This window comes from Talpa occidentalis, unplaced genomic scaffold (assembly GCF_014898055.3).
Source record: "Talpa occidentalis isolate TD23 unplaced genomic scaffold, MPIMG_talOcc4v2.1 talOcc4.8, whole genome shotgun sequence".
Taxonomy (NCBI): domain Eukaryota; kingdom Metazoa; phylum Chordata; class Mammalia; order Eulipotyphla; family Talpidae; genus Talpa; species Talpa occidentalis.
Genome location: NW_023605194.1, coordinates 94,589,842 through 94,613,700, shown reverse-complemented (window position 1 = coordinate 94,613,700; position 23,859 = coordinate 94,589,842). Strand labels below are relative to the sequence as shown.

The following is a 23,859-nucleotide window of genomic DNA, read 5'->3' as shown; positions in this document are numbered from 1 at the left end:
GAAGAAGCCTGGGCTGCGGTGGTTAATCCTCACCCCCTAGTGCCAAGTTCAACACCCCCCAACTGGGGCGTCTCACGCCTGCTCCTCCTAACAGCCCAGCTGGGGCAGACAGAGCCTGCGGAGCCCACCTGCGGACCTGCTGCTTGTCACCACCTGCTTCCACCCCAGCCCACCCTTCTCCTGCTGAAAAGCAGAAGGGCAAGCCCTGGGGAAGGGCACCCTAGCAATGCAGAAAGACCCCACCATCTTTGCTATTTGATCCCTCCTGCCTACCAGCACTTTGAAATCAAATTACCAAGGGTTTAGCTGTGAAGTACCCAGAGAACTGGGACACTCGCCCAGGATTAGCGAAGGGAAGTACCTGCCGATGGGGCTGTGCTACAATCAGGCTCCAGTTACACAGCGCATTTCATTCTGACTCCTGTTATCAGCTTCCCAGCATCCTGGCTGCTGTCCATCTCTCCCTCCCACCCACACAGAGCTACAAACAAGGACTCTTGGCCAGACTGCCTGTGCGTGACTCCTGGCTCCTCCACTAGGTGTGTGACCTTGGACAACTTGTTTAACCTCTCTGTGCCTCACTTGGCACCTCTGAGAAATGGGCTGATACAAGCTACCCAGCGTGCCCCTTGCCAAAGTGGCTCTGCAGGCCTGGGAGGGCAGAAGCCAGAGCCACACAGTGGGTGAGTTAACCCCTTTTCAGGCCTCTGTGGATCTCACCCCAACAATTTACTGAGCCCCAAGTCATCCAGGGGAAGCCCCACAAGGGAGTAGGAAGTGTCCCTCTGCCCATCTCCTGTGAGGGACCTTTTAAAGCCTCTGCGAAGCCTACCCGCCTCTCCCACCTGGGAGGGTTTTCTTGAAGGGACGGGTTCAGGGCTCCTGCCTGACACAATCTGCATGAGTGTGGTCCCTGGGACCTGAAGCTCACTGCAAATGGAGGTGCCAGTCTGGGAGAGCAGCACTATGGCTGTGGCTTTGAGGTTCCCATAGATTCATGGTGCACCTGCCCACTGACTGAGGTGGGGGAGACACTCGGGCTGCCCCCCCTCCCCCCAGGGCCAAGGCCCTTCTGGACAGGATGGGCACTTCAATTCTGTGCCTGGAGACATGACGCTGCCAGATGGGTGCGTGGGTGCAGTTCTAGGCCCCTTCCTCGAGTCCAGGGCAGAGGCTGACGCTGGGCCAGGGGCCGACACCCGGCTCTTCCCCAGAGTTGGGGGTGAAGGTGCCAGGAGAGGAGAGGGGGATGAAAGAGCAGCCACTGCACAGGCCCTGCAAGGCACCCTCAGGCTGGCGCCCCGGCTGCCAGAGTTTAGGGTGCTGGCCCATGCTGCCCTCTGCTGGACACACAGGGTCACTGCGGTCAGCCAGAAGGCCAGCTCCTGGGAAGAGGCTGCAGACAAAAGGTCCTGGCAAAGCACATTTTATTGTGGCCCTGAGGTCTGGGCTCTTTCCTCAGGCAAACTGGAGAGTTGGGGTGAGAGTTTCCTGTGTTCAACCCCCAACACCTGCATCACGTTCAGACTCAGATGGAGGGGGTTTGGGGGGGTAGCACCACCGAGGCTTGTGGTCACTCTGCAGGGTGGTCTCACTGGTTCTCATTATGGAGGCTCATCATTTCTTGGATCCCGGCTTTTTAGGTTTGGGTGTGATGTTGGCCTATGGAGAGAAGAGACGGCTCCAGTCTCCCCTTCCTGCTTTCCAGAGGACCTACCCCCCAAAGGAGGTCCAGCCCCTACTGCTCAGTACTCACCTTTCTCATAGGGCTCTTGTCTTTAGGTCTGCAGTTGGGGTGGTTGGGCAAGGAGTGGGGGTGGGGTGGAAAGAGAACACTCAGCCTGATGCCAGGAACCCGCCGGTGCCCACTCCTGGGAGCGGGGTGCAGCCAGGGAGGGGGACTGTGGGTCCAGCGCCCCACCTTGCCTGCCAGGACCTCTTTGACTCTTTTTAAACAGGATGTTTTTTTCCTCTCAGCCTTCCATCTGCTTTCTTTTATTTATCACAAATATGCCTTTTTTATTATAGAAGTAATGTTAACCACATGGCACAAAATATAGCAAACGGAATAAATGACTATTTTTCTACCTCTCACCAATATTAACGGTTTGGTGTATTTCCTTTCAGGATTTTTGTTTGTTTCTTTCTAAATACATCTGAGATAAAATGAACAGTGAGGGACTATCCTGTTCTTTTAATTCTTTAAACAGTTTCCAGGTTGCTGTCTTCTCTCCGGGCATTAGGGAACCTCCAGGGAGAAGATGTGACATGGCTTATTACTGTGATGTCGGTGGACATTTAGGCTGCTTCCATGTCCCACTATTATTTGAATGAAGCGATAGTTTCTTAGAGCATACAATTCATATGCTGTCTTGGAGGGCATCCTTAGAAAGAAACTTATAAGTGGAATTAGGTCAGAAGATAACAACAATTTAGTGCTTTTCAAAAAGGCTGTGCCCCCTGGTGGCAGCCCCCTCGTGTGCCTGGCTTCCCTGGGCAGCTCTCGTGAAGACACACATGCACACAGACACACACACACGCACGACGCACACACATGCACGCATGCACACATGCACACACAGGTACTCCCTATTATTTCCAGCACATGCATCTCAGCTAAGTTAATAGATGAAGGGTGTTACCTCACTGCCTCGTCTTTTTCCATCCTTTTCTTCTGAGGAGCAAAACATGCATTATTAGGAGAGTTAGGGTGAGGCCCAGGGCTGAACCGACTCCCACTGAGGGCTTGGCTTGGCGGGGGCTCCTGTGTCCTGCCTGCTGCCTGAGGAGCCCTGAGCATCCTGCTCTCACCTTGGCGAGGTTTGCCTGCTTCTGGGGCGCCAGCCTCTTGGTGTGTCTGACAGGGGCCTCCTCCTCCAGGGCATCTGTGTCCTCCTCCTCCTCCTCTGCTTCCTCCTCCTCTTCCTCCTCCTCCTCCTCCTCCTCCCAGGACAGGTCTGAGGTGTCTGCGATGGCACGAGAAAGGCTTTTACACTACAGGTGCCTCCTGGGTCCATCCCTGGGCTCTTGCTGGGGACCTGCTCTGGGGAAGCCGCGCGGGGAGCAGTCCCCACCTGTGTGCAGCCCTTCTGGCCTCCCTGACCAGGTGGAGGCTGAAGTGGGGGACCCAGGACGGCTCCAGAGGGTGGGAGGAGGCAGAGGAGCCACACTGGAAGGGGTGGGGGTGGAGGTGAGGGTGGGTGCTGTGTGACGGGGCAGGAAGGGGAAACAGCAGCTGAGGAATTCAGATCTTGTCCTAAGGGTAGTGGAACCTGGAAGGGTTTGGGGCAGGAGAGGGTCCCTGATGGTGATGGGCCAGTTTGAGGGGTGGTAAGAGTGGCTGGCACCCCAATTTACTGGGGACCAAGTTACCAGCACAGCCAAAGCTTCCAGTAGTCGACACTGAAGTCAGGGTCTATACTAGACGTGACACCTCATGTTTTGCTTGAGCATCTGACTTATTCTCACAACTACAGTTTGAAAATGAGCCAGTCGTACCCCACCAAGAATGTGGTGGGGAGGTGAAGATGGGGCCAGAAGCCCGCGCAGGGCCTCCCAGTCCAAGCTAGAGGCAATGCTTTGCCTTTGGGCAATCTCCCTGACAGCTCAAGGTACCTCAGTGGGTTTTTTTTTTTTTTTAGATTTATTTTATTTGTGCTTACAAGAGCTGGGTTACAGGCCAGAGTTGCAGAGGGGGTGTGTGTGAGAGGATTCACCAGAGACACAGTGGGGAACAGAATAGGCAGACTGACCGAAGTACACTGCTGAGGGGAGCAGCAGGTGAGTCAGGAGAGGTCTCCTGCACCATGTGGGTAGCTCCCTGGCCGGGGATGGAACTCATGCCGCAGTGGCTGCAGATAGCTTCACATTGCTGAGACTTAACCCCTTGTGCCACCAGAGAGGCCCAGGTCCTTAATGTTTGACGGGCCCTGAAGGAGGCACCCTGCTGTCAGACCTTTTCCAGCCCAGACTGGGACTTACCATAACTTTCCAGGCCACTGAGGAACACGGGTCCGGAGCCGGCCCGGAGCTGAAAGGTGACTAGAGGGGAAAATTCCAGCCCTGTGGTGATGACCTGCAGGGGAGGGACGTGGGGCAGAAGCAGAGGGCACAGGTCACTCAGGCCTGGCACCTGGGGGGTGGCCTCTTGCAGGAATGCTCAGTTTATTCCCCAAACTCCACGCACACACTTCCCAGCTTCTCAGGCCCCTAGACCTTCCTGCTGAGGTGAGCTCTGTTGAAGGAGAATGCAAATCTGATCAATGGTCAGAGCTGGGCTTCCCAGCAAGGGGCAGCTTGTACCTAGGGAAGTCTGGCTGCTACAGGTGAACTGTGTTCCCCCAGCTCCTGTGTTGAAGCCCTGACTCTGGGATTTGGAGACAAGGCCTGTGGGGGATCCTGAGTGTGGGCCCTCAGGATGGGATTGATGACTTTCTAGGAAGAAAGAATTTCTGCTCTTGATCTCCTCCTGAGGCCATACGGAGAAGGAGGCTGTCTATAAGCCAGGAAGAGGGCCCTGACCAGAACCCCACTGCGCTGGCACCCCAACCTCAGACTTCTAGCCTCATGCACCTTGAGGAAATAAAGAACTGCTGTTCAAGTCACCCACTCGGTGGTGTTTTGTTACAGCAGCCTGAGCCAACTAAGAAATGAATCAAATGAGGTAAGCAGATGCAAAGTTGTACGTAAGACGCCACCTTGGTCTTGTAAGCAGTGAAGAAATGAAGCAGAAGGAAGTTAGTGATACACTCAAGTGCTGATGTAAAGCTCCAATGGATGGCGTGTATCTTCTTTATGCTTTTCCAAACGTCCCAAATGTTCTAGAATAACAATGACACTCATGTATTAAGTCCTTAACATGTGCCAGGCCTCATGCTAAGTGTTTGACCTGCTTCTCCCTTTGACTCTTCACAACAAGCCCACAAAGGAGGTGCTGTTTCCTTACAGAGGGGAAAACTGAGGGCTGGGAAGTTGAACATAGAGCCTCTGGGTCAGACAGGAAGCAGGTAAGTGAAAACTGAAACTCTGCAACCACAAACACCAAGAAATGCTGGATAAAAAGCGATCTGATGTTTGCACTGCCTGGCTGAAAGAGTGTGACAGAAAGTCCTGCGCTCAGAGATAAAGGGGTGTGGATGAGCTGATGCCCTGGAAGGGAAGTGCACTTGTGAGCAGCTGGTGCTTGAGGTGTCGCTCCCATTGGGCTCAGGAGTGAGGCCCCTTAAAGGACTGACTCTCTGTAGAAAGACCCTGAGGAGGGAACTATTAGACCCCAACTAGAAATTACCCCCATCAGAGGAGGGAGACGGGAGAGGCAGGAAAGGAGTCTCTGGTGAGAACCCAGCTTTGCGCTTGTATCAAGTCTCAATTCACTTGCCAAGCCAAGTTTTTACTTACTACAAGCCAAGAGATCCGTAGAAAACCCTAGGCTTGTGAGATCCTGGGGGCCAAGGGCAGACGCAAACATGAAACCGCTCTGTTGGGGTACTCTCTGTTCTCTCGCACGCAGAATTCTTCCGGAGAAAAAGAAACAACTGCTCTGAAGACAACTCCAGATCCAAAATTACAAAACACACAAGCAACGATCCTGCTGGAGTCAGCAGAAAGGAACAGAACGACAGCAGACGAGAACCACCAAGAGCGGGAGAGATGAGACCAGCCATCTAGGCCACTGTGAAGTAAGGTTGATGAGAGTCAAATAATATAAAAAAATGAGAACTGCAGAACAAAAGATTATGAAAAAGTAGAACCAAATGCAATTTCTAGACATGAAAATAAGCATTGAAATACATGGTACAAATGGTGAAAAGCAGAAAAAAGCAGTTGAAGCAAGGAATCAGGAACCTGGAATAGTGCTGGCAGGAAATCACACAGGATGCAGGAGAGGGAGAGAGAGAGAGAGAGAGAGAGAGAGAGAGATTAACGGGATGTGAATGTGAAGTTGTGGTATGGAGGAAGAGCAGGAGGGCCAAGATGCCCAAAGACGGTAAGGGACTAGAGACTGGAGTCAGAATTCACGGGGATTCTAGCGAAGTGTTTTCCAGAAATGATCAAAGACACAGCTGCAGGAAACCTAAGTCCTGAACAGATAAATAACATTAAATCTGCTATAGAGGGCAGTGTAGAGATAAAAACAAAGAGATTATGTTAAAATAAACCAGAGAAGAAAGATATTTGTCAAAAAAGGAACAATAGCCAGACAGACTAAGGATTTCGACAGCATCAGAAATCAGTGGAATAGAAAAACATTTCAGTTTTGAGGGCAACTACCCACCCAGCAGTATAAACACAGGGAGGGTAAGATATTTCTAGGCAAGACCCAAGTAAGCTCACTACTCCTGGATCTACTAAAGGGTGTTTCAGGAAGATGGCAGTTAAATTGAGAAGGAAGAAACAGGGGCAAACAGAAGTGGTACGCAATACAACTGGCAAACAGAAAAGAATCAATGTCACTGGGCCTCCCTGGTGGTGCAAGGAGTTAAGACGCAACCTATGAAGCTATCCGCACCCACTGGGGCACGAGTTCGAGCCCCAGCCAGGGAGCTACCCACATGGCGCAGTAGACCTCTCCTGTCTCACCCGCTGCTCCCCTCAGCAGTGTATTTCAGTCAATCTGCTTGTTCTGTTCCCACTCTGTTTCTGGTGAATCCTCTCATCCCCCACACCTCTGGCCTATACTCCAGTTCTTGTATGCATAAATAAATAAATCTCTAAAAAAAAAATCAATGTCACTGTCAAGTAAAATAGTGTTGGTGACGACTAGTACTGACAGGGTTGAATCCCCAGATGACAACATGTACATTAAGAAGAGGGTAGTTAGAAAAGCTCCCTGGATTATTTGGGAGGGATTAAATATTTTTTTTGGTCATTGGTCATATAAGATTGTTAAAAAATTAAGGATGACCAATAAAATTAGAGATTCTATAATTTCCAAACCAGTACAAAGGGGGAAAGAAAATTTTAATCATCTAATAAAAGGGAAGAGCTCCCAAAATTAAAAGTAAAAAAAAATTAGAAGCACAGAGTACATGCTATAAGTTTATATATATATATATATATAAACACACACACACATACAGTCACAAGAAATATAAACAGAGTATACCAGCCAGATAGATTGAAATCAGGTTTAGCTGTACACTGCTTACAAGTTACACACCTAAAACATAAAAAGAGAAATTTGGAAGAGATGGAAATACATATGCCAGATGAGGCAGAGGCTTCCCATTCCTTACCCAATATTCCTTCTTCCATAACTGTGCCCTGATAGTATTCAAATCTTTACACAAAGGCTGTATCCCTTAATTTCTTTTGTAGTTAGCTGCAACCATCTTACTAGTTTCCAGACCAATGAGTCTTAAGCAAAATTTGGTGGGTGTGAAGACTCCTTAAAGGGTGGACAGAGAACTAAGAAAAACCCCTTGGGTCTTTCTTTACTTCTTCTTTCCTATAATCTTAAGTGAAGAAATGAGGGCTGGAGCTGCGGCAGCCTTCCTGGACTGTAAGGTGATCCGTGGGCAGATGCTCTACACAAAGGATCAGAGAAAGGTAAGAGGAGACTTGGTCCTAACCACCAAGTCACCTCGCCAGCCCTGGGCTGTCATCTCTGGACTTCCATGCAAAACAGAAACAAACCTCTGATTTATTTAGGCTCTGTAGTTGGGCCTCTGGTTCTGCAGTCATTTATGATTAACGTGAAAATGAAGTTAGTTGTACCATCTGGTGAGGGATGCTCATAATGGGGAGGCTATGTATGTGTGGGGGTGTGAGAGATAAGGGAAATCTGTATCTTTTCAATTTCATTATAATCCCAAAACTGCTCTAAAAAAAATAAACTCCTAAAATAAAATGAAGCTGGTTGTATTTGTTATAATTATGTTTGGTAACAAATGACAGAAAACTCGCAGTAACTTACATAAGACAGAAGCTTATTTTTTTCATGTATCTAAGTTCAGATAAAGCAGTTAACTGTGGGGCTGCTCAGCCACCAGGGATCCAGGCTTTCTGTACTGTCTTGTTCCACTGTCTTCAGTACATGCTTTCCACCTTGTGGCCCAGAATGGCTGCTCAAGTTCTTCATCAAATCCACATTCCAGTGGACAGAAAGCCAGGAGGGTCAAGAATGGTCACATAATCTCTTTAAAGACATTTTGCAGATGTTACAGATATGCTTCTTACATTCCGTTGTCCCGAACATTGTGGCCATCCTTAACTTAGAGGGAATATAGTCTTATTTTCAGCCACCCTGTGCTCAGGTAAAAGTCTTGAATTTCATTGCTATGAAATAAAGGAATACTGGATCTTGTTGGACAACTGGGAAACAAATTAATATCAGATGCCATAGACTTTAGTTCACTAAGCATTTTAGCGCTAAAGGTTACCTCATTTTTTAAAAAATCCATTAATAAGAAGATAATTCTGTGAATTCTGTGCACCAACAGCATAGTCTAAACACACATAACGCCACAGCTGTGGCATTGGTGGGGGGCGGGGTGTGGGGACAGACACATGGGGAAACAGAAGACCTAGAACTAGACCCATGCAAATACATGCAACTGCAAAGCTGTGAAATCAGTTAGATGGATGAGAAGGATAGTTTTTTCAAGAAATGGTGCTGGAGCAAATGACATCTATAGGCAAGGAAATGAAACGTCACTGAAATCATGTACCTTACACAAAAACTAACTCAAAATGAATCACGACTTAAATTTGAAACATAAAACTTTTGGGCAAAAAGCATGGAAAATTTTCATGATCTCATCCTAGGCAGAATTCTTGGACTTGACACCACAATCGTAAAAGGAAAAATGGAAGAAAAGTACCTCATCGAAAAACCAAAAATTCATACTGTAAAAGTTCATGTGAAGAGGACAAAAAGACAAGTTATAGACCAAGGGAAAAACATTTTCAAACCATCTATTTGACAAAGCACCAGTAGCTAGAATATATAAAGAACCATCGATACTCAGCAGTAACAAACAATCCAGTCCAAAAGTGCTTAAAGGACATGAGAAGACATTTTACTGAATTTAACCCCAAACTGGGGTTAACCCCATTTAACCCCAAACCGGGGTTTTTATCAGCCTAATTTCCCCACAGATGAATGGATGAACTGTGGTGTGTCTACAGCATGGACTACTACACGGTAATGAAAAGAACACACAGAGCAACATGGATGAATCTCTAGGGAATTATGCTGAGTGAAAAATAAAAGCCAATTTCAAAACTGTCACATAAATATGATTCTATTTATATGACTATGGTTGCCTGTGGTTAGGGGCAGAGGAGGGAGCAGGAGGGCAGTTGGTGCAGTTTTTAAAGGGGCAACGTGCAGGATCCCTGTTGTGTTGGAACTCCAGTATCTTGGCTATGGTGGTGGATATAGGAACTCCAGTATCTTGGCTATGGTGGTGGGTATAGGAAATTGGGTGACAGAATCATCTAGAACAAGATCCCTGGGTTGTATCAATTGTTGACCTCTAGATTGCCATGTTATTACAAAATGTTACCTTTGGGAAAACTGGACAAAAGGCACAGAGATCTCTCAGTTTTATTTCTCATAGCTCATGTGAATCTATAATTACCAAAAAATTCAATTAAAAAATAAAGATATATAAAGCAAACAAAATTATAAGCATAATCCACTGAACATTTACAATAGTAAGTTTAACACATCTTGGTAATTGATAGATCAGGGAGACACACACATATACATATGCGTGTGTGTGTTTGAACACAATAAGCCTAATGTAGCTTATATAGCATATGTAGAGACACAAGTTATTACAATAATGGCACAAAGAAAGGAGGTGGAATATGAAATATGCTGTAGTTAGATTCTATACATGAAATGGTAAAATATTATATGAATACGGATTGTTGTAAGTTAAAGATGCATATTGTAAACTCTGGAGCAACCACTAAAAATAAGAGGTGAGTTATAACTGGACATGAAAATGTAACTATAAAAGTTACTTAGTTAATCCAAAAAAAGCATAAAAAAGAGGGCAAAAAGAACACATATGAGACAATAGAAAAACAATTAGCAAGATGATATAAACCCAATCTTGTGAGTAATTATATTCATAATTTTTTTTAAATCTACAATTCCTCTAAATCCCAGATTTCTTGTCTCTAAAAGCTTTTTTTTTAAAAAAAGATTTATTCATTCATGCATACAAGAACTGGGGTACAGGCCAGATACGTGGCAGGGTGAGAGGATTCACCAGAGACAGAGTGAGGAGCAAAACAGGCAGACTGACTGAAATACACTGCTGAGGGGAGCAGCGGGCAAGACAGGAGAGGTCTGCCGTGCTATGTGGGACCCTCGCCGGCCAGCCGGGATTGAACCTGTGCTGCAGAGGCTGCGGACAGCTTCACAGTGCTGTGCTCAACAGCCTGCGCCACCAGGGGAGGCCCATAATTATATTCATAATTAATAGTATAAAGACTAATTAAAAAGCATGTATGATCAGATGGGATTAAATAAACAATTATATGCTATCCAAATGACACTTTATAGCGAAGACACAGAAGTTAAAAGTAAAATGATAGTGAAAGAATAGGGAAACACACCACACAAATATTCTAATGAATAAAGAGCTAGACTGCCTATTACTAATCAGTAAACTTCTGAATACTTACAAGGATAAAGAAGAATATTTTATAATGAAAAAGATCAATCAATCAAGAGGATATAATAATTCTAGAAAAGTACATGCCTCAAAAACTGATAAATGAAAGGAGAAATAGAGAAAGTTACAATTATTAGTGAAGTTGCCAGCACTCTTCTCTCAGTAATTAATAGATCAACTGGGAGAAAATGAGGACGGTTATAGAAGACTCACAAAACTACCAAACCAGCTTGGTATAATTTACATTTATAGAGCAATACACCCAACAACAGGAGAGCATACACTCTTTAAATGAAATCTTCACCAACATAGACTATATTAAGGGCCATAAAACAAGTCACAACATAGCTTAGACTGAAAACATATAGAACATGTGCTCAGATTACAATGGAGTTAAACTAGAAATCAATTAAAGAATTTTAGAAATGTTGTAATTATTTGGAAGTTAAAAAAAATACACACATTTCTAAAAATCCCAGGAGTTGAAGAAGGAAAATTAGAACATAATTTGTGGCTTGTACTTCTGGTATTAAATCTAAGAAACTATTGTCTATGGCCATACCACCCGGAACACGCCCAATCTGGTCTGAATCTAAGAAACTATTGCCTAACCCTCGGTCATAAAGATTAACTCCTGAAAACTACAAAATATTGCTGGGAAAAGTTAAAGAGTAAACAAAGAAATACATCACATTTAATAATTGACAACTCAAAATTGTTAAGATGTCAGTTTCCCCCCCAAAAAAATTTATAGATTCAATATACTCTATCAAAATTCCAGAAGACTGATTTTTAACAAAAGCCAATTCTAAAATTTATATGGAAATGCTAAGCACCTAAAGTTTCCAACATAACTTTGGGAAAGAATAATGAAGTTGAAGAATTTACACTATGTTAATACTATGAAACTACTATAATCAAATCAGTCTTACTGAAATAAGGGCAAATACATAAATCAATGAAACAGAATGGAGTAATAGGAACACATGCACACACATATGGTCAATTGATCTTTTTGCAAAAATGCTAAGGTAATTGCATAAAGGTATTCAAAATGGTTAAAAAAAATTACTCCATATGATGCAAAAATTATTTTGAAATGGATCAAAGACAAATATAAGGCTAAAACAATAATATTTCTAGAAGAAAACACTTGTGACCTTAATTTTGTCAATGATTTCTTACAACACCAAAAGGATGAACTCATAAAAGGAAGATGTGTTAGAATGGATTTTATCAAAATTCAAAGCTCATGCTCTCAAAAAAACACTATTATGAAAAGGCAAGTCATGTACTAGGAAAAAATATTTTAAATAAATACATTTTTTAAAGATGTATTTATTTATGCATATAAAAGCTGGGCACAGACCAGAGATTGGGGGGGTGAGAGGTTCCACCAAAGACAGAGTGGGGAACAGAACAGCTGGATTGACTGAAATACACTGCTGAGGGGAGCAGCGGGCGAGACAGGAGAGGTCTGCCGCACCATGTGGGTAGCTCCCTGGCTGGCCAGGGATCGAACTCGTGCTACAGAGGCTGTAGATTGCTTCATAGTGCGGTGCTTAACTCCTTGCACCACCTGGGAGGCCCTTAAATAAATATTTTTGATAAAGCACTTATGTCCAAAATACATAAAGGACTTCTACAACTCAAAGTAAGAGTAACTCTTATTTAAAAAAACGGGCAAGACATCTAAAGAGCGGATTTTATAAAAGAGGATATACAACTGACCAAAAACCAAGATAGTTAACATCAGTCAAAAAGGAAATATAAATAAAAACCACAAAAAGATGGTATAATATATGTATGAGAATGTTGACATTAAGAAAATTAACAATATAAGAGTGGTGAGGATGTGGAACAACTGCATTTCCCATACAGGTGGGAATGCAAAATGGTACAGTAATTTGGAAAATAGTTTGGCAGTTTTGTATAAAGTGTTTGTTTGTTTTTTTTTTTGTGGAACCCTCGCCGGTGGCCGGGGAATGAACTGGTGCTGCAGAGGCTGTGGGCAGCCTCGCAGCCCAGCGCTCAACTGCTGTGCCACCAGGGGAGGCCCTGTATAAAGTTTTAATATATGCTTTATTATATAATCCATCAATTCCACTCCTGGAAATAAAAATATGTCCATACAAATACTTAAATGCAAATGTTTGCAGATTTATTTATAATAGTCTAATGAAATGTCTAGGGCCTCCCCTGGTGGCCTAGGCGGTGAGCGCAGTGCTGTGAAGCTGTCCACAGCCTCAACAGTGCCAGTTCGATCCTCACCGGCTGGTGAGGGTTCCACATGGAGTGTCAGACCTCTCCTGTTGCGCCCACTGGTCCCCTCAGCAGTGTGTTTCATCAGTCTGCCTGTTCTGTTCCCCGCTCTGTCTCTGGTGAATTGCCTCACACTCCCGTGCATCTGGCCTGTACCCTGGTTCTTGGGTAAATGAATAAATAAATCTTTATTAAAAAAATGAAATGTCTAACCAAAGTTATATATTCATTATTTAAACTAGCATGTTTATGTATTTATATGTGACAAATATAAATATATGTGATGTAAGTATGACATATAGTCACATGTCACTTAATGATGTCAATGCAGACCACATATATAACAGTGGTCCCATAGGCTATGCTGTGTAGTCTAACAATGAAATTGCTTACTATTTCTCAGAACTTATTTCCCATTAGTCAATGCAAATACAACCAGTTGTTGGGGATTCTGAGAAATGCATGGTTAAGCAATTTTGTCACTGTATGAACGTCACAGAGTGTGCTTACACAAATCTAAGATGACATAGCCTGGCATACTTAGGTTATAGATGGGGACCACTGCAGTATTTGTGGTTCACTGTTGACAGATACACTGTCATGTGGTACATTATTTTATATTTAGAAAAGGGACTATTACTCAGCTATGAAAAAGGAACCACTACTGTTTCACCAACAAGGATAAGTCTCAAAGCACTCTGCTAAATGAAAAAAGCCAGGCACAAGACACAGTGACTATATGATTCTGTTTAAATGAAATTCTAGGAAAGGTGAAACTGTGGTGACAGAAAGTTAATCAACTGTTGCCAGAGGCAGTTAACTTATAAAGAGGAATGAGGAAATTTCAGGGTGGGATGACAGAAATCTCTACCTTGATTGTGGTAGTGATCATACAATTACACACAATTGTTATACATATAACAATGGAGAATGTTATTGTATGTAAATTATGTCTCAGTGAAACTGAAAAAAAAATCCTGACTCAAATGGAAACAACTGAGTAGATCTATAACTATTAAGCAAACTGCAACAGTTTAAAAATCAAGGCAGTCCCACATTGCTCATTCACTCATTTACTCACTCACTCATTACACACTGAGTTCCTACATTATACCAGGGATGACTATATAGGAGTACAGATTTTGCAGCAACCACAACAGGCAAAGTTCCTGCTTTCTTGGAGCTTATATATTGTGTTTGGGAAGAAAGAGCACAAACCAAAGCTGATGCCAGTGATGGGTCCTATAAGGGGAAAAGTGATTATGGGACAGGAAAAGCAGATGCTATTGGTTCTCTGGGAAGACCTCTTCCATAAGATGACATTTGAACAAAGACTGGATTGGGGGTTACGGTGGGCAGGCACACACATGTCCCCTACATGGGGAACAGTAAAGGCAAAGACTCCAAGTCACACACAAGGAGTGTGTTTGGAGTTTTAAAAGTACAGACAAAAGAAGTTGATGTGGCTTGAGCAGGGTTAGGTAGTGGACAGTAGCAAAGGCTGTGGTCAGACAGGTTGTCAAGGGCTTTGAGGCCATGGAAGGATCTTGGCTCTGAGTGAAATGGGAAGTCATTGGCCTAAGTGTCCTAGCAGAGAAGCAACAGATCTGACTGTTTAAAAGGACTTTTCTGGCAGCTGCAGCTGTGTATACAATAGACTAGAGGTATACTAGGGAATTTTTTCTGTAAAGGGTCATATGGTAAATATTTTAGGCACACAAACCATCAGGTTTATGTCAAGACTACTCAACTCCACTGTTAGGAGTGAAACAGCCACATATAATAATATGTAAATGAAGGTGTAACTGCTTTAATAAAACCTTATTTATAAAAACAAGCCCTGGGCAAGATTTAGTGCTGTCATTTGTTTACCTTTGGAACAGACTGCAGGGATCAAGGGTGAAGGCAGGTAGATCAGCTAGGAAGTCCTGCAACAAAGTTGAGCAAGAGGTCATGGTCTTTCTAGACCAGTGTAGCAGGGAAGGGGTGAGATGTGGTCAGACTGCAGTATATTGTGAAGCGGAGCCAACAGAATTTGCTAGTGGATCAGATATGAGGAGTTAGAGAAAGAGGCTTTTGTCCTAATTGGAAGAGCAGCTATTTACTGGGAGAAGATCAGGTTTGGGAGTGGAGGAAGAGATTATAGAGAAAAAAAAAATCTGGATTTAGACAAGTTTGGATAGCTATCAAATAATCGAGTGGAACAGAGGATCTGGGGCATAAGAGCAAGAGAGCAAGGCTGTAAAATTAAGAGAAGTAAAATTAAGAGTCTTCGTTCGGATAGCTCGTTTTTAAAGCCGTGGGAATGGGTGCAATTGCCCTAGGAGACATGAGGGGTCATGAGTGATTTCCATAACCAGAGGAAAAAATAGGGTTGAGGACACTTTTACAGAAGTGCCTCCCGGATTAGACAGACAATCCTCCTTATACCCATCATTCCACAGCATAGGAGCTAACCTTCCTCCCTCAGTTCATGATGCCTGATACTCAAAGCAAACTAAGGAATTTATAGCCCAACCTCTTATGAGTATATAAAATCTTTAAAGTCTTAATATATCACAAAGCAAAAAATAGAAATTTGTGATAAGATCAAGTAGTATTTATCTGAACACTGCAAAGCTTGTTGAATATAATTCTTGCGACAATTTACCACATTGAAAATTAAAGAATCCATATGACTAGCAAAGCATTTGATAACCATTCATGATTGAAGAAGTTCAAAGCCAGTTTGGGGGGACTTCCTTTACCTGACAAGTGTTATCTACCAAGCATGTGAGAGCTAATGGAGAAACATTAGAAGTTCCTTGTAGTTTTTAACGAATGCTCTAAATGATGAGCTCTGCTCAATCAACTTCTTGTATCATAATCTGATTCAATAATTTTCATGAGCCATCTTGTTTGCATCCGTAAACTTTTTTTTTGGTAGGACCCTTGCCTGCGGCTGGGGAACGAACTGGTGCTGCAGAGGCTGCGGGCAGCCTCGCAGCCCAGCGCTCAACCGCTGCGCCACCAGGGGAGGCCCTAGAAGTGTTCCTTTCAAAACAATTAGGAGTGAAACAAGGACTCCGTCACAATCCTTGTCTCTAGTGCTGCACCGTAGTTCCTAGCCAGTTTACTGGGATTTTTAAAAAAAAAGTTGCAAAACTGCCATTATTCACGGTGATGTTTTCCACAGAAAAACTCCAGGTAAATTACTAGAAATAAGAGAACTCCTGGTACAGTCAATCTGGGAATCATCAACAATGGCCTGTCACAAGCAGTACAATTTTAAAATGTGATATTTGAGAAGGTATTTAATTTGCCCAAGGTCACACAGCTAGTAAAGGGTGAACAGACACGGGGGTCTGCCTGCAAGCTTTCAGTGATGTGACATTGGCTCTCCACTCAGAGCTCCTCCAGGAAGCCTGTACAGCCCCCACCCCAGCCCCCAAAACCCCTCTTCGTGTCCTCCCCACCCAGGTGCTGAGGCTGAGAAGGGCACGCAGTGGGCCTTCTAGACCAGCGCTGGAGGCTCACCATGGGAAGCACCGAGGCCCTAAGTGAGGCAATGATGATGGGCTTGGTCTTCTTGTCCTCCTGACCTGCTGGGGGCAGGAGCTCCACGAGGTTCATCTCCTCTTTGGCTTTCTCCCCCAAGCAAATCTGAGGAATGGTGCAAACAGACAGGATCACCTCACCAACCCAAGGACAGAGGAGGGGCACCCTGTGCACCTGTAGGGACCAGAACGCTGCCTGCACCATCCTCCCTCTCCTGGAACCTGACGCACCATAGTCAGCAGCAGCTTACAGTCCTGCTCCCCGTCCTTCCGGGGCTTGAAGGTCCAACTTGGCTTCTCCTTGTTTAGCTCACAGCCTGTGAGGAAGGAGACAGTGGGAAGGATGAAGGGCGCCAGCCTCAGGGGAGGCTTTATCTTCTCTGCAGCCCATTCCCCAGGATGCGGCACCCCCAGCACCTCAGGTGCTCTGAGAACAGCCTCAGGCCTCACTCACCCCAGAGCAAGGCTGTTGTCGCCTTTTCGGAGGTGCAGCTGAGATTCATGTCTCTGGGCAGCCGGGAGCTGTGGAGAAGGGTGCTTGCTGTGAGGCCTGGCCTCCCACCTCTCCTGCTCTCCTGTGAGCCCAGAGCCCTCAAGCTGGCAGGCACACCCACAGGCGCGCCCAGTGTGTTCTCTAAACCAGCTCACCCGAGCCAGAAGCTTCCACAGAGGGTACAAGGGGTGATGAGACCTGCTGCGGGGAAGGCTGCCAACAGGCCCCACTGCCCCCCGCCCCCCGCATCCTGGGGCCTGGACACAGGTACACTCGTCCCCTGGGGCCAGCTCCCCACCCTTCCTCAACAACCTCACCGTCCCTACACCGAGGGTGCCCCTGTTGCCATGGGCTGCTCCGGGAGCTGCGTGCTTCTCTCTAAGGCTCTCTCACACCGGCCTCATCCCGTTTCCGTGTGCCGGGTGCCCACACTGGGGGGTTATTAAGCCTGTAAGGGGAAACTGGGAGGTGCCTAATCAGCCTTAAAGAAGAGACCCATCTGTCCCCATCCCACTCTAAGTTCGTCTCCTTGCCTCAGAAACACCTGGAGGGCTGGTTAAAACAGTCAGTACTGGTTTCAGGTGGAGGAGGTCCGGCTGGGGCTAAGAGAATTTGCATGTCTCCTGGTTCCAGGTGAGTTTGATGACGCTGGCCCTGACCCCTAGGCAATGGCGAAAGCGACTGGCAGTGGGGATTAACCTTAGTTTCCAGCTCCAGGTTGAGAAGCTTAGTGCTGCTTTGTCACCTAGTAGGAGCAGCAGCACTGGCATGTCTTTCTTCTCCTTGCCACCTTCCTTTCTTTTCTCTACCCCAAGTGTGGGTTTTTCTTTTTTTTTTTTAAAGATTTATTTTATTTATTTATGCATACAAGAACTGGGGCATAGGCCAGAAGTGTGGGGGGTGAGAGGACTCACCAGAGACAGTGGGGAGCAGAACAGGCAGATCTACTGAAAAACATTGCTGAGTGGAGTAGGGGGCAAGACAGGAGAGGTCTGCTGCGCCATATGTGGGTAGCTCCCTAGCTGGGGATAGAACTCATGCTGCAGTGGCTGGTGAAATCTTGATAGTGCTGAGACTTAAACCCTGCACCAACAGGGAGGCCCAGTGTGGGCTTTTCTTAAGGCCCAGACGGCTGACCGGACCCACAGGGCTGGATGGAGGTGTTAGTGGGCTGATCCCTGTTTCCAGCAGTGGGGCTGCTCCCCTGCCTGGAAGGGGTGCAGATGAAGAAGTAACCAGGGAGGCAGCTGCAGCAGCTGGTGAATGATATGCCAGGGGCACTGTGAATTTAACAGGATCAGTACTTTGATAAATAACAGAGCACAGGGCACAGTGATGCATGAAAATGTTTGGGTAGGGGGACGTGAAGAACAGGAGGCCCTTCAGCTGACACAACATTCTCTGTCCTGCTCATGGATACCTCTAGGAGTCAGGTAGAAACCGGGATTTTGCTCATTGCATACTTATTCTTCACCCAGGAAACTTCTCACTGAAATGTAAAGTTCATTGATTTTCAACTAAGGTGCCAAAGTAATTCAGTTGGGAAAGAATGGCCTTTTCCAAAAGGAATCAGGAATCAGCTTTTTAAAAATATAATCAGTTTTATTGGGGAATGATTTATATATGTGAAAAGTTACATTCACTTTAAGTGTGAAATTTGCTGAATTTTGACAAACGTATACAGCTGTGTAGCCATGACCACAGTTATTTCCATCACTCCCCCCAATTTTTGTTTCCCTTCTCATTGTCTTTCCCTTAAAGCCTAATTTGCATTAAGTAGCACTTTTCTGTTTTCTGACACTATAAATACTGTTGTAGAATTTCATGGAAGTCTGTAAGTCGAATCAGAGAGAGATCTTCTGTCTGCTCTTTGGCTGAACAAAATGTATTTGAGATTTATTTATCCATCCACGTTATTGCTTGTATTAGTAGTTTGTTTCTGGTTTTTTGTTGAATAATAGTCCACAATTTGTATATCCAGTCACCTGCCTGTCAATTTTACATGTCAACTTGGCTAGGCTATCATGCCCAGTTATTTAATTAACTAATTGTAGGTGTGGTTATGATGGTATCTTTGTAGATAAGATTACTATCTATAATCGGTTGTCCTTATATAAAGATTACCTTTGATTATGTGGGTAGGCCTTATCTGATTTGTTGAAAAGCTTTAAGAGCAGAACTGAGGTTTCCCTGAAGAAGTTATTTCTGTGGACAGCAGCCTTAGCTCCTGCCAGAGAGCTTCCAGCCTGTTCTTCCCGAAGACCTCCCCTATAGATATCAGACTTGCCTAGCCTGTCCCAAAAACTGACATTAGCCTCTTTCTTGTAATGCAACCCTGACTGGTACACCTGTTGATGAGCATTGGGGTAGTTTCCAGCTTTAGACTACTATAAATAAAACTTCTGGGAACATTTGAGAGCAAATCTTTGTGTGGACATATTAGTCTTGGATAAATCCCTGGGAGTGGAATTGCTGGATAAGCATATATTAAACTTTATGTAAAACTGCAAAACCATTTTGCAAATTGTACCATTTTGCATTTCTACCAGCAATTTATGAGAATTTGAGTTGTGCTACATGTTGGTCTATACCTGACACTGCTGGTCTTCTAGTGGATATATGGTGTTATTTCTTGTGGTATTTATTTGTATTTCTTTGATGACAAGTGATGCTGAACATCTTTCAAGTATTTATTGGTGATTTGTACATCTTCCTCTGCAAAAGTATGTTCAAATATTTTGTTCATTTTAAAATTGGGTTATTCTTATTGAGTTGAAGGCATTCTTTGTATATCCTGGATATATTTTGTCTCAAATATATGTATCCTCAGTATTTTCCACTCCTGAGTATGGCTTGACTTTTCATTTATAAAAATGGTTATCTTTTTGAAGAGGAGAAATTTTAAAACTTGATGAAGTTCAAGAATTTTTTTCATTGATTCCAGCTTTTGGTGTCTTAAAAAATATTTGCTTAATCCAAATCATGAAAAGTTTTATCATAGAAGTCTTTTAGTTTTAACTTTTATTTTTATATCTATGATACATTTGGAGCTAATTTTTATGTATGGTGTTGGGTGAGGGTCAAGGTTCATTTTTCTTCTGAATTCCAGTTCCTCAAGCACTAAAGGAAAAAAGAAAGACCATCCTTTCTCAGTTGAGTTACCTTGGCACTTTAGTAAAAAACAAATTACCCATATATGTTGGTCAGTTTCTAGACTTAATTCTGTTCCATGGTTCTGCTCTGTAGTTCAGTTTGGGAGAAACGACATCGCAATCTTGACTTATTAAGTCCATGAACATGTTATAGTCTCTCCATTTATTTAGGTCTTTTATTTTCTTTAGCCATGTTTTGTAGCTTTTAGTGTGGCACGCAGTGTGTAAGTTTATTCCTATGAATTTCATGTTTTTGGATGCTACAGTGAATACTATACATTGAAAAATTTCCTTTTCTAGTTCATTTTCAGCACACGCAAATGTTGATTTTTGTATATCAGCTTTGTATGCTTTCATTTTGTTAAGTTCGCTTGTTAGTTTTTGGATTTTTTTTTTGGTAGTCCAAATCTTATCTGTGAATAGTTTTACTTCTTCCTTTGATCAGCATGCCTATTATTTCTCCTTTTGGCGCCTCTTTGTTTTGGTTTAAGGACAATGATAGAAGCAATAAGAGTGGACATTGTCTTGTTCTTGATCTTAGGGAAAACATTTAATCTTTCACCTTTAAGTATGTTAGAGGTAGGCTTTCCACTGGCGTCTTTTAGCAGTTTAAGAATATTTCTTTCTGTTCCCAGTTTGCTAAGACGTTTTTGGCATGAATGTGTGTAAGATTTTGTCAGGTGCCTTCTCTTTATTGAGATGATCTTTCTCCTTTGTTAATATAGTGAAATACATTCATTGATGGTTTCAAAATGTTAAACTAATATTGTATTGTTAGGATCAGTCTCACTTGGTCATTATGTATTATGCTTTTTTTTTAAGATTTTATTTTTGCTAGATGTAGAAAAACTGGGGTGCAGGCCAGAGGTGGGGGGTGGTGAGAGGATGCATGAGAGACAGAGTGGGAAACCCAACAGGAAGACAGACTGAAATATACTGCTGAGGGGAGCAGGGGGTAAGACAGGTGGGGTCTGCTGCACCGTGTGGGTCAGCTCCCTGGCCCGAGATGGAAGTGAGGCCGCTGTGATGTCATAGTGGTAGCGCTGAGACCTAACCCCAAGGCCACCAGGGAGGCCCTGATATATTATTCTTTTATTTTTGGACTTGGTTTTCTTATATTTTGTTATGGATTTTAGATTTTATGTTCACGAGAGCTATTAATCTATAAAGTTTTTTCTTTTAATGTCCTTGGCCTCGGTATTAGTGAAATGTTTGTTTCATAAAGTGATTAGGTGTTCAAAACTCTTCTATTTTCTGATTTTTTGTGCGACGGGTACTTCTGTAGGAATCAGCTGTGATTTCTCAGGTGCTCTGCACAGTGCAGCAGGGAAATATCCTGAGACCTCAGTTTCGCTGGCTGCGCTCTCCCCCATGCTGCTCCTTGCTTCCTTTTCCTAGAAGGGCAGGAGGCCTTGCAGGTTTCGGTGTTTTTCAGCGTCTTCTTCCGAGGGACTCATTCAGCGAGGGCTCCCAGCGCGTGGGGGTCGCTCCTGCTCCCCGAGAGCCCTGGGCCAGGCAGCCATCCTCGTCCTGCCTGCCCACCGCACGGCTCTCCCCAGCTGGGGACCGAGTCCCTAACATAACCTCTGCGATTCACCGCGGACACCGGGTGAAGCCACGTGCGAGTGGACTCGAATCTCTCCCGGCACACAGTCCCGTGGGGGCTGCGGGCAGCAGAGCGCCAGCTCAGCCCGGAGGCTCCCCCGAAGCCGCGACACTCCTCCGCGCCGCCCCGCCCAGGGCCCGCAGGCGCAAAAGTCTTGACTGCGCCTGCGCAGGGCGTCGCAGGCCGAATGAGGCGGCGCTGAGCGTCCTAGTGCGCAGCCGCGGCGGGGCGGCCGGGGCGGCCTCAGCGCCCTTCCGGGGCGCGGTGAGCCCGCGCGCGCTGCGGAGCCCTCTCGGCCGTCGGCTTTTTCTTTTCTTTGCGGGGTCCTGGGGGAGGGCGTCAGAGGCGCTTGCTCTTTTCTTTTCGGCTGACGCCTGTGACCGTGTGAGCTTAACTCGCCCTAACCAGGCAGCCGGAGGGCTTCTGTGCGGGGGCGTCACCTGCAGACCCTCCCCGCACCCGACACGCGTCCTTTTCATTCATCATCGTCTTTTTTGGGCGGCCTCGGCTCTGCAGTTTTGCTCGCTGAGACCGGGAGGGGCCAGGTTTAGGGTTACCTCAAACCCCTGAGTAGGCCTGAGACTTGGAGGGAAGGTGATACAGGGGAGGACTTCAGAGAGGGAGGGGGCTTGGTGTGGTTGTAGAAAGGGCAGGGAGTTGACTAAGAAGACAGGGTTCTGCAAACTGGAAAAAGGCCCCGCACAGCACGCAGAGGCGGTGATGGCGATTTCTACTTGAATGGAAGGGAGCCCCCGCGCCTTCAGAGCTGATTGGCTGTTTATAACTTGATTTGCTTTGTGACTCGTTCCAGATCGCCAGGTGTTAAAGGGTAGGGAATTGGTTTTCTAGTCGATAGAAACGGTAATGGACTGTTACATTCTTTTTTTAAAAAAAAAAGATTAATATATTCATGCATACAAGAGCTGGGGTACAGGCCAGATGTGTGGGGGGGCGAGAGGATTCGCCAGAGACAGAGCGGGGAGCAGAACAGGCAGACTGATGAAATACACTGCTGAGGATCCTGGCTGCCCGGGATCGAACCGGCGCTGTAGAGGCTGCGGACAGCCTCACAGCGCTGTGTTCAACCGCCTGCGCCACCAAGGGAGGCCCCTGGTCCGTTATATTCTTAAAGTAAAAAGTGGTTTCGTTTTCCTTAATTTTCCAGCTGAAGTAATTCAGCTTCCAGAGGATGCTTTACCTTCATCACACAGAAGAGCTGAGACGACCTGTTTGTTCTGAGATGCTGTGCTTGTACATTCACCCACCTTTTTATTACTATTGAACTATATTGTGGCCACTCTTTACATAGGCAAATCTGTTGTCCTCCAGACCTTGAATCTGATGTGCAGATTTGCTTAATTTGCAACCCAGTAGCAGTTGTTAGGAGTACCCCCCCCCACCCCGTCTTCATTTCTTGGCAGCCTCAATAATGGGATGGTTTGGGCCATGTAGGTGATGCTTAAGTCTATTATGAATCATCAATCTTCGTGGTCATCACACAGAATTAAAAAATCTATTTGTGTGGTGCTTGTGTAAGTATAGTTTATGAGGACTCTGGAGTTACTCAGGTTCTTACACCAAAGAATGAAAATGCATTTGCCTTGTGAATGGTTTTTTGTTTTTGTGTTTCCTTTTCTCTGGCTGATGGTCAAAAAGGCATTTGCCTACAGTGGGTGCTTTTTAAGTATTTGACAAAGATAGCAGCAGGCTGCCTTCAAAACCACAAGGTTTTTGGGGCCTCTCTGATGGCACAAGGTAAGTCACAGCACTCTGAAGCTATCCACAGCCATGCAGCACAAGTTCGATCCCCGGCCGGCACAGCAGACCTCTCCTGTCTCGCCTGCTGCTCCCCTCAGCAGTGTATTTCAGTAGATCCACTTGTTTTGCTCTCCACTCAGTCTCTGGTGAATCCTCTCAAACCCCCGCCCCCACACTTCTGATGTACACCCCAGTTCTTGTATGCATAAATAAGTAAATCTTAAAAAAAAAAAAAACCCACAAGGTTTTTTGAGGAAGGGCACTAATATTCCATACTGGAGTTTACCCTCCACTCTGATCATTAATGTCCCATTGTCTGGCAGCTAATTAGCTGACCCAACTGCTCCTGTAATACACCAAAGTGGCTGAGCAATGTATTGGAGGGTTTTCAAGCTGCCCAAGATAGATAAATGGACCC

General features: G+C 45.0%; 1 protein-coding gene across 4 annotated transcripts; it reads right to left on the bottom strand.

Annotated features, from left to right (window-relative positions):
* Positions 1-1,417: 1,417 nt before the first annotated feature.
* NPM2 (nucleophosmin/nucleoplasmin 2) lies at positions 1,418-17,333 on the bottom strand. 4 transcript variants are annotated; one of them, XM_037497157.1, is made up of 9 exons: positions 17,243-17,333; positions 16,887-16,954; positions 16,664-16,749; positions 16,413-16,538; positions 3,982-4,075; positions 2,812-2,966; positions 2,643-2,674; positions 1,757-1,784; positions 1,418-1,662 (listed from the first exon to the last, which is right to left on the bottom strand). In XM_037497157.1, the coding sequence occupies exons 2-9, from the start codon at positions 16,933-16,935 to the stop codon at positions 1,618-1,620; spliced, it is 615 nt and encodes a 204-aa protein (XP_037353054.1). In that variant the 5' UTR covers positions 16,936-16,954; positions 17,243-17,333; the 3' UTR covers positions 1,418-1,617. The 4 variants fall into 4 exon arrangements, with proteins under 4 accessions (XP_037353054.1, XP_054546293.1, XP_054546292.1 ...); XM_054690318.1 differs by lacking the exon at positions 16,413-16,538; XM_054690317.1 differs by lacking the exons at positions 1,418-1,662; positions 2,643-2,674 and having other exon boundaries at positions 1,760-1,784.
* Positions 17,334-23,859: the final 6,526 nt, after the last annotated feature.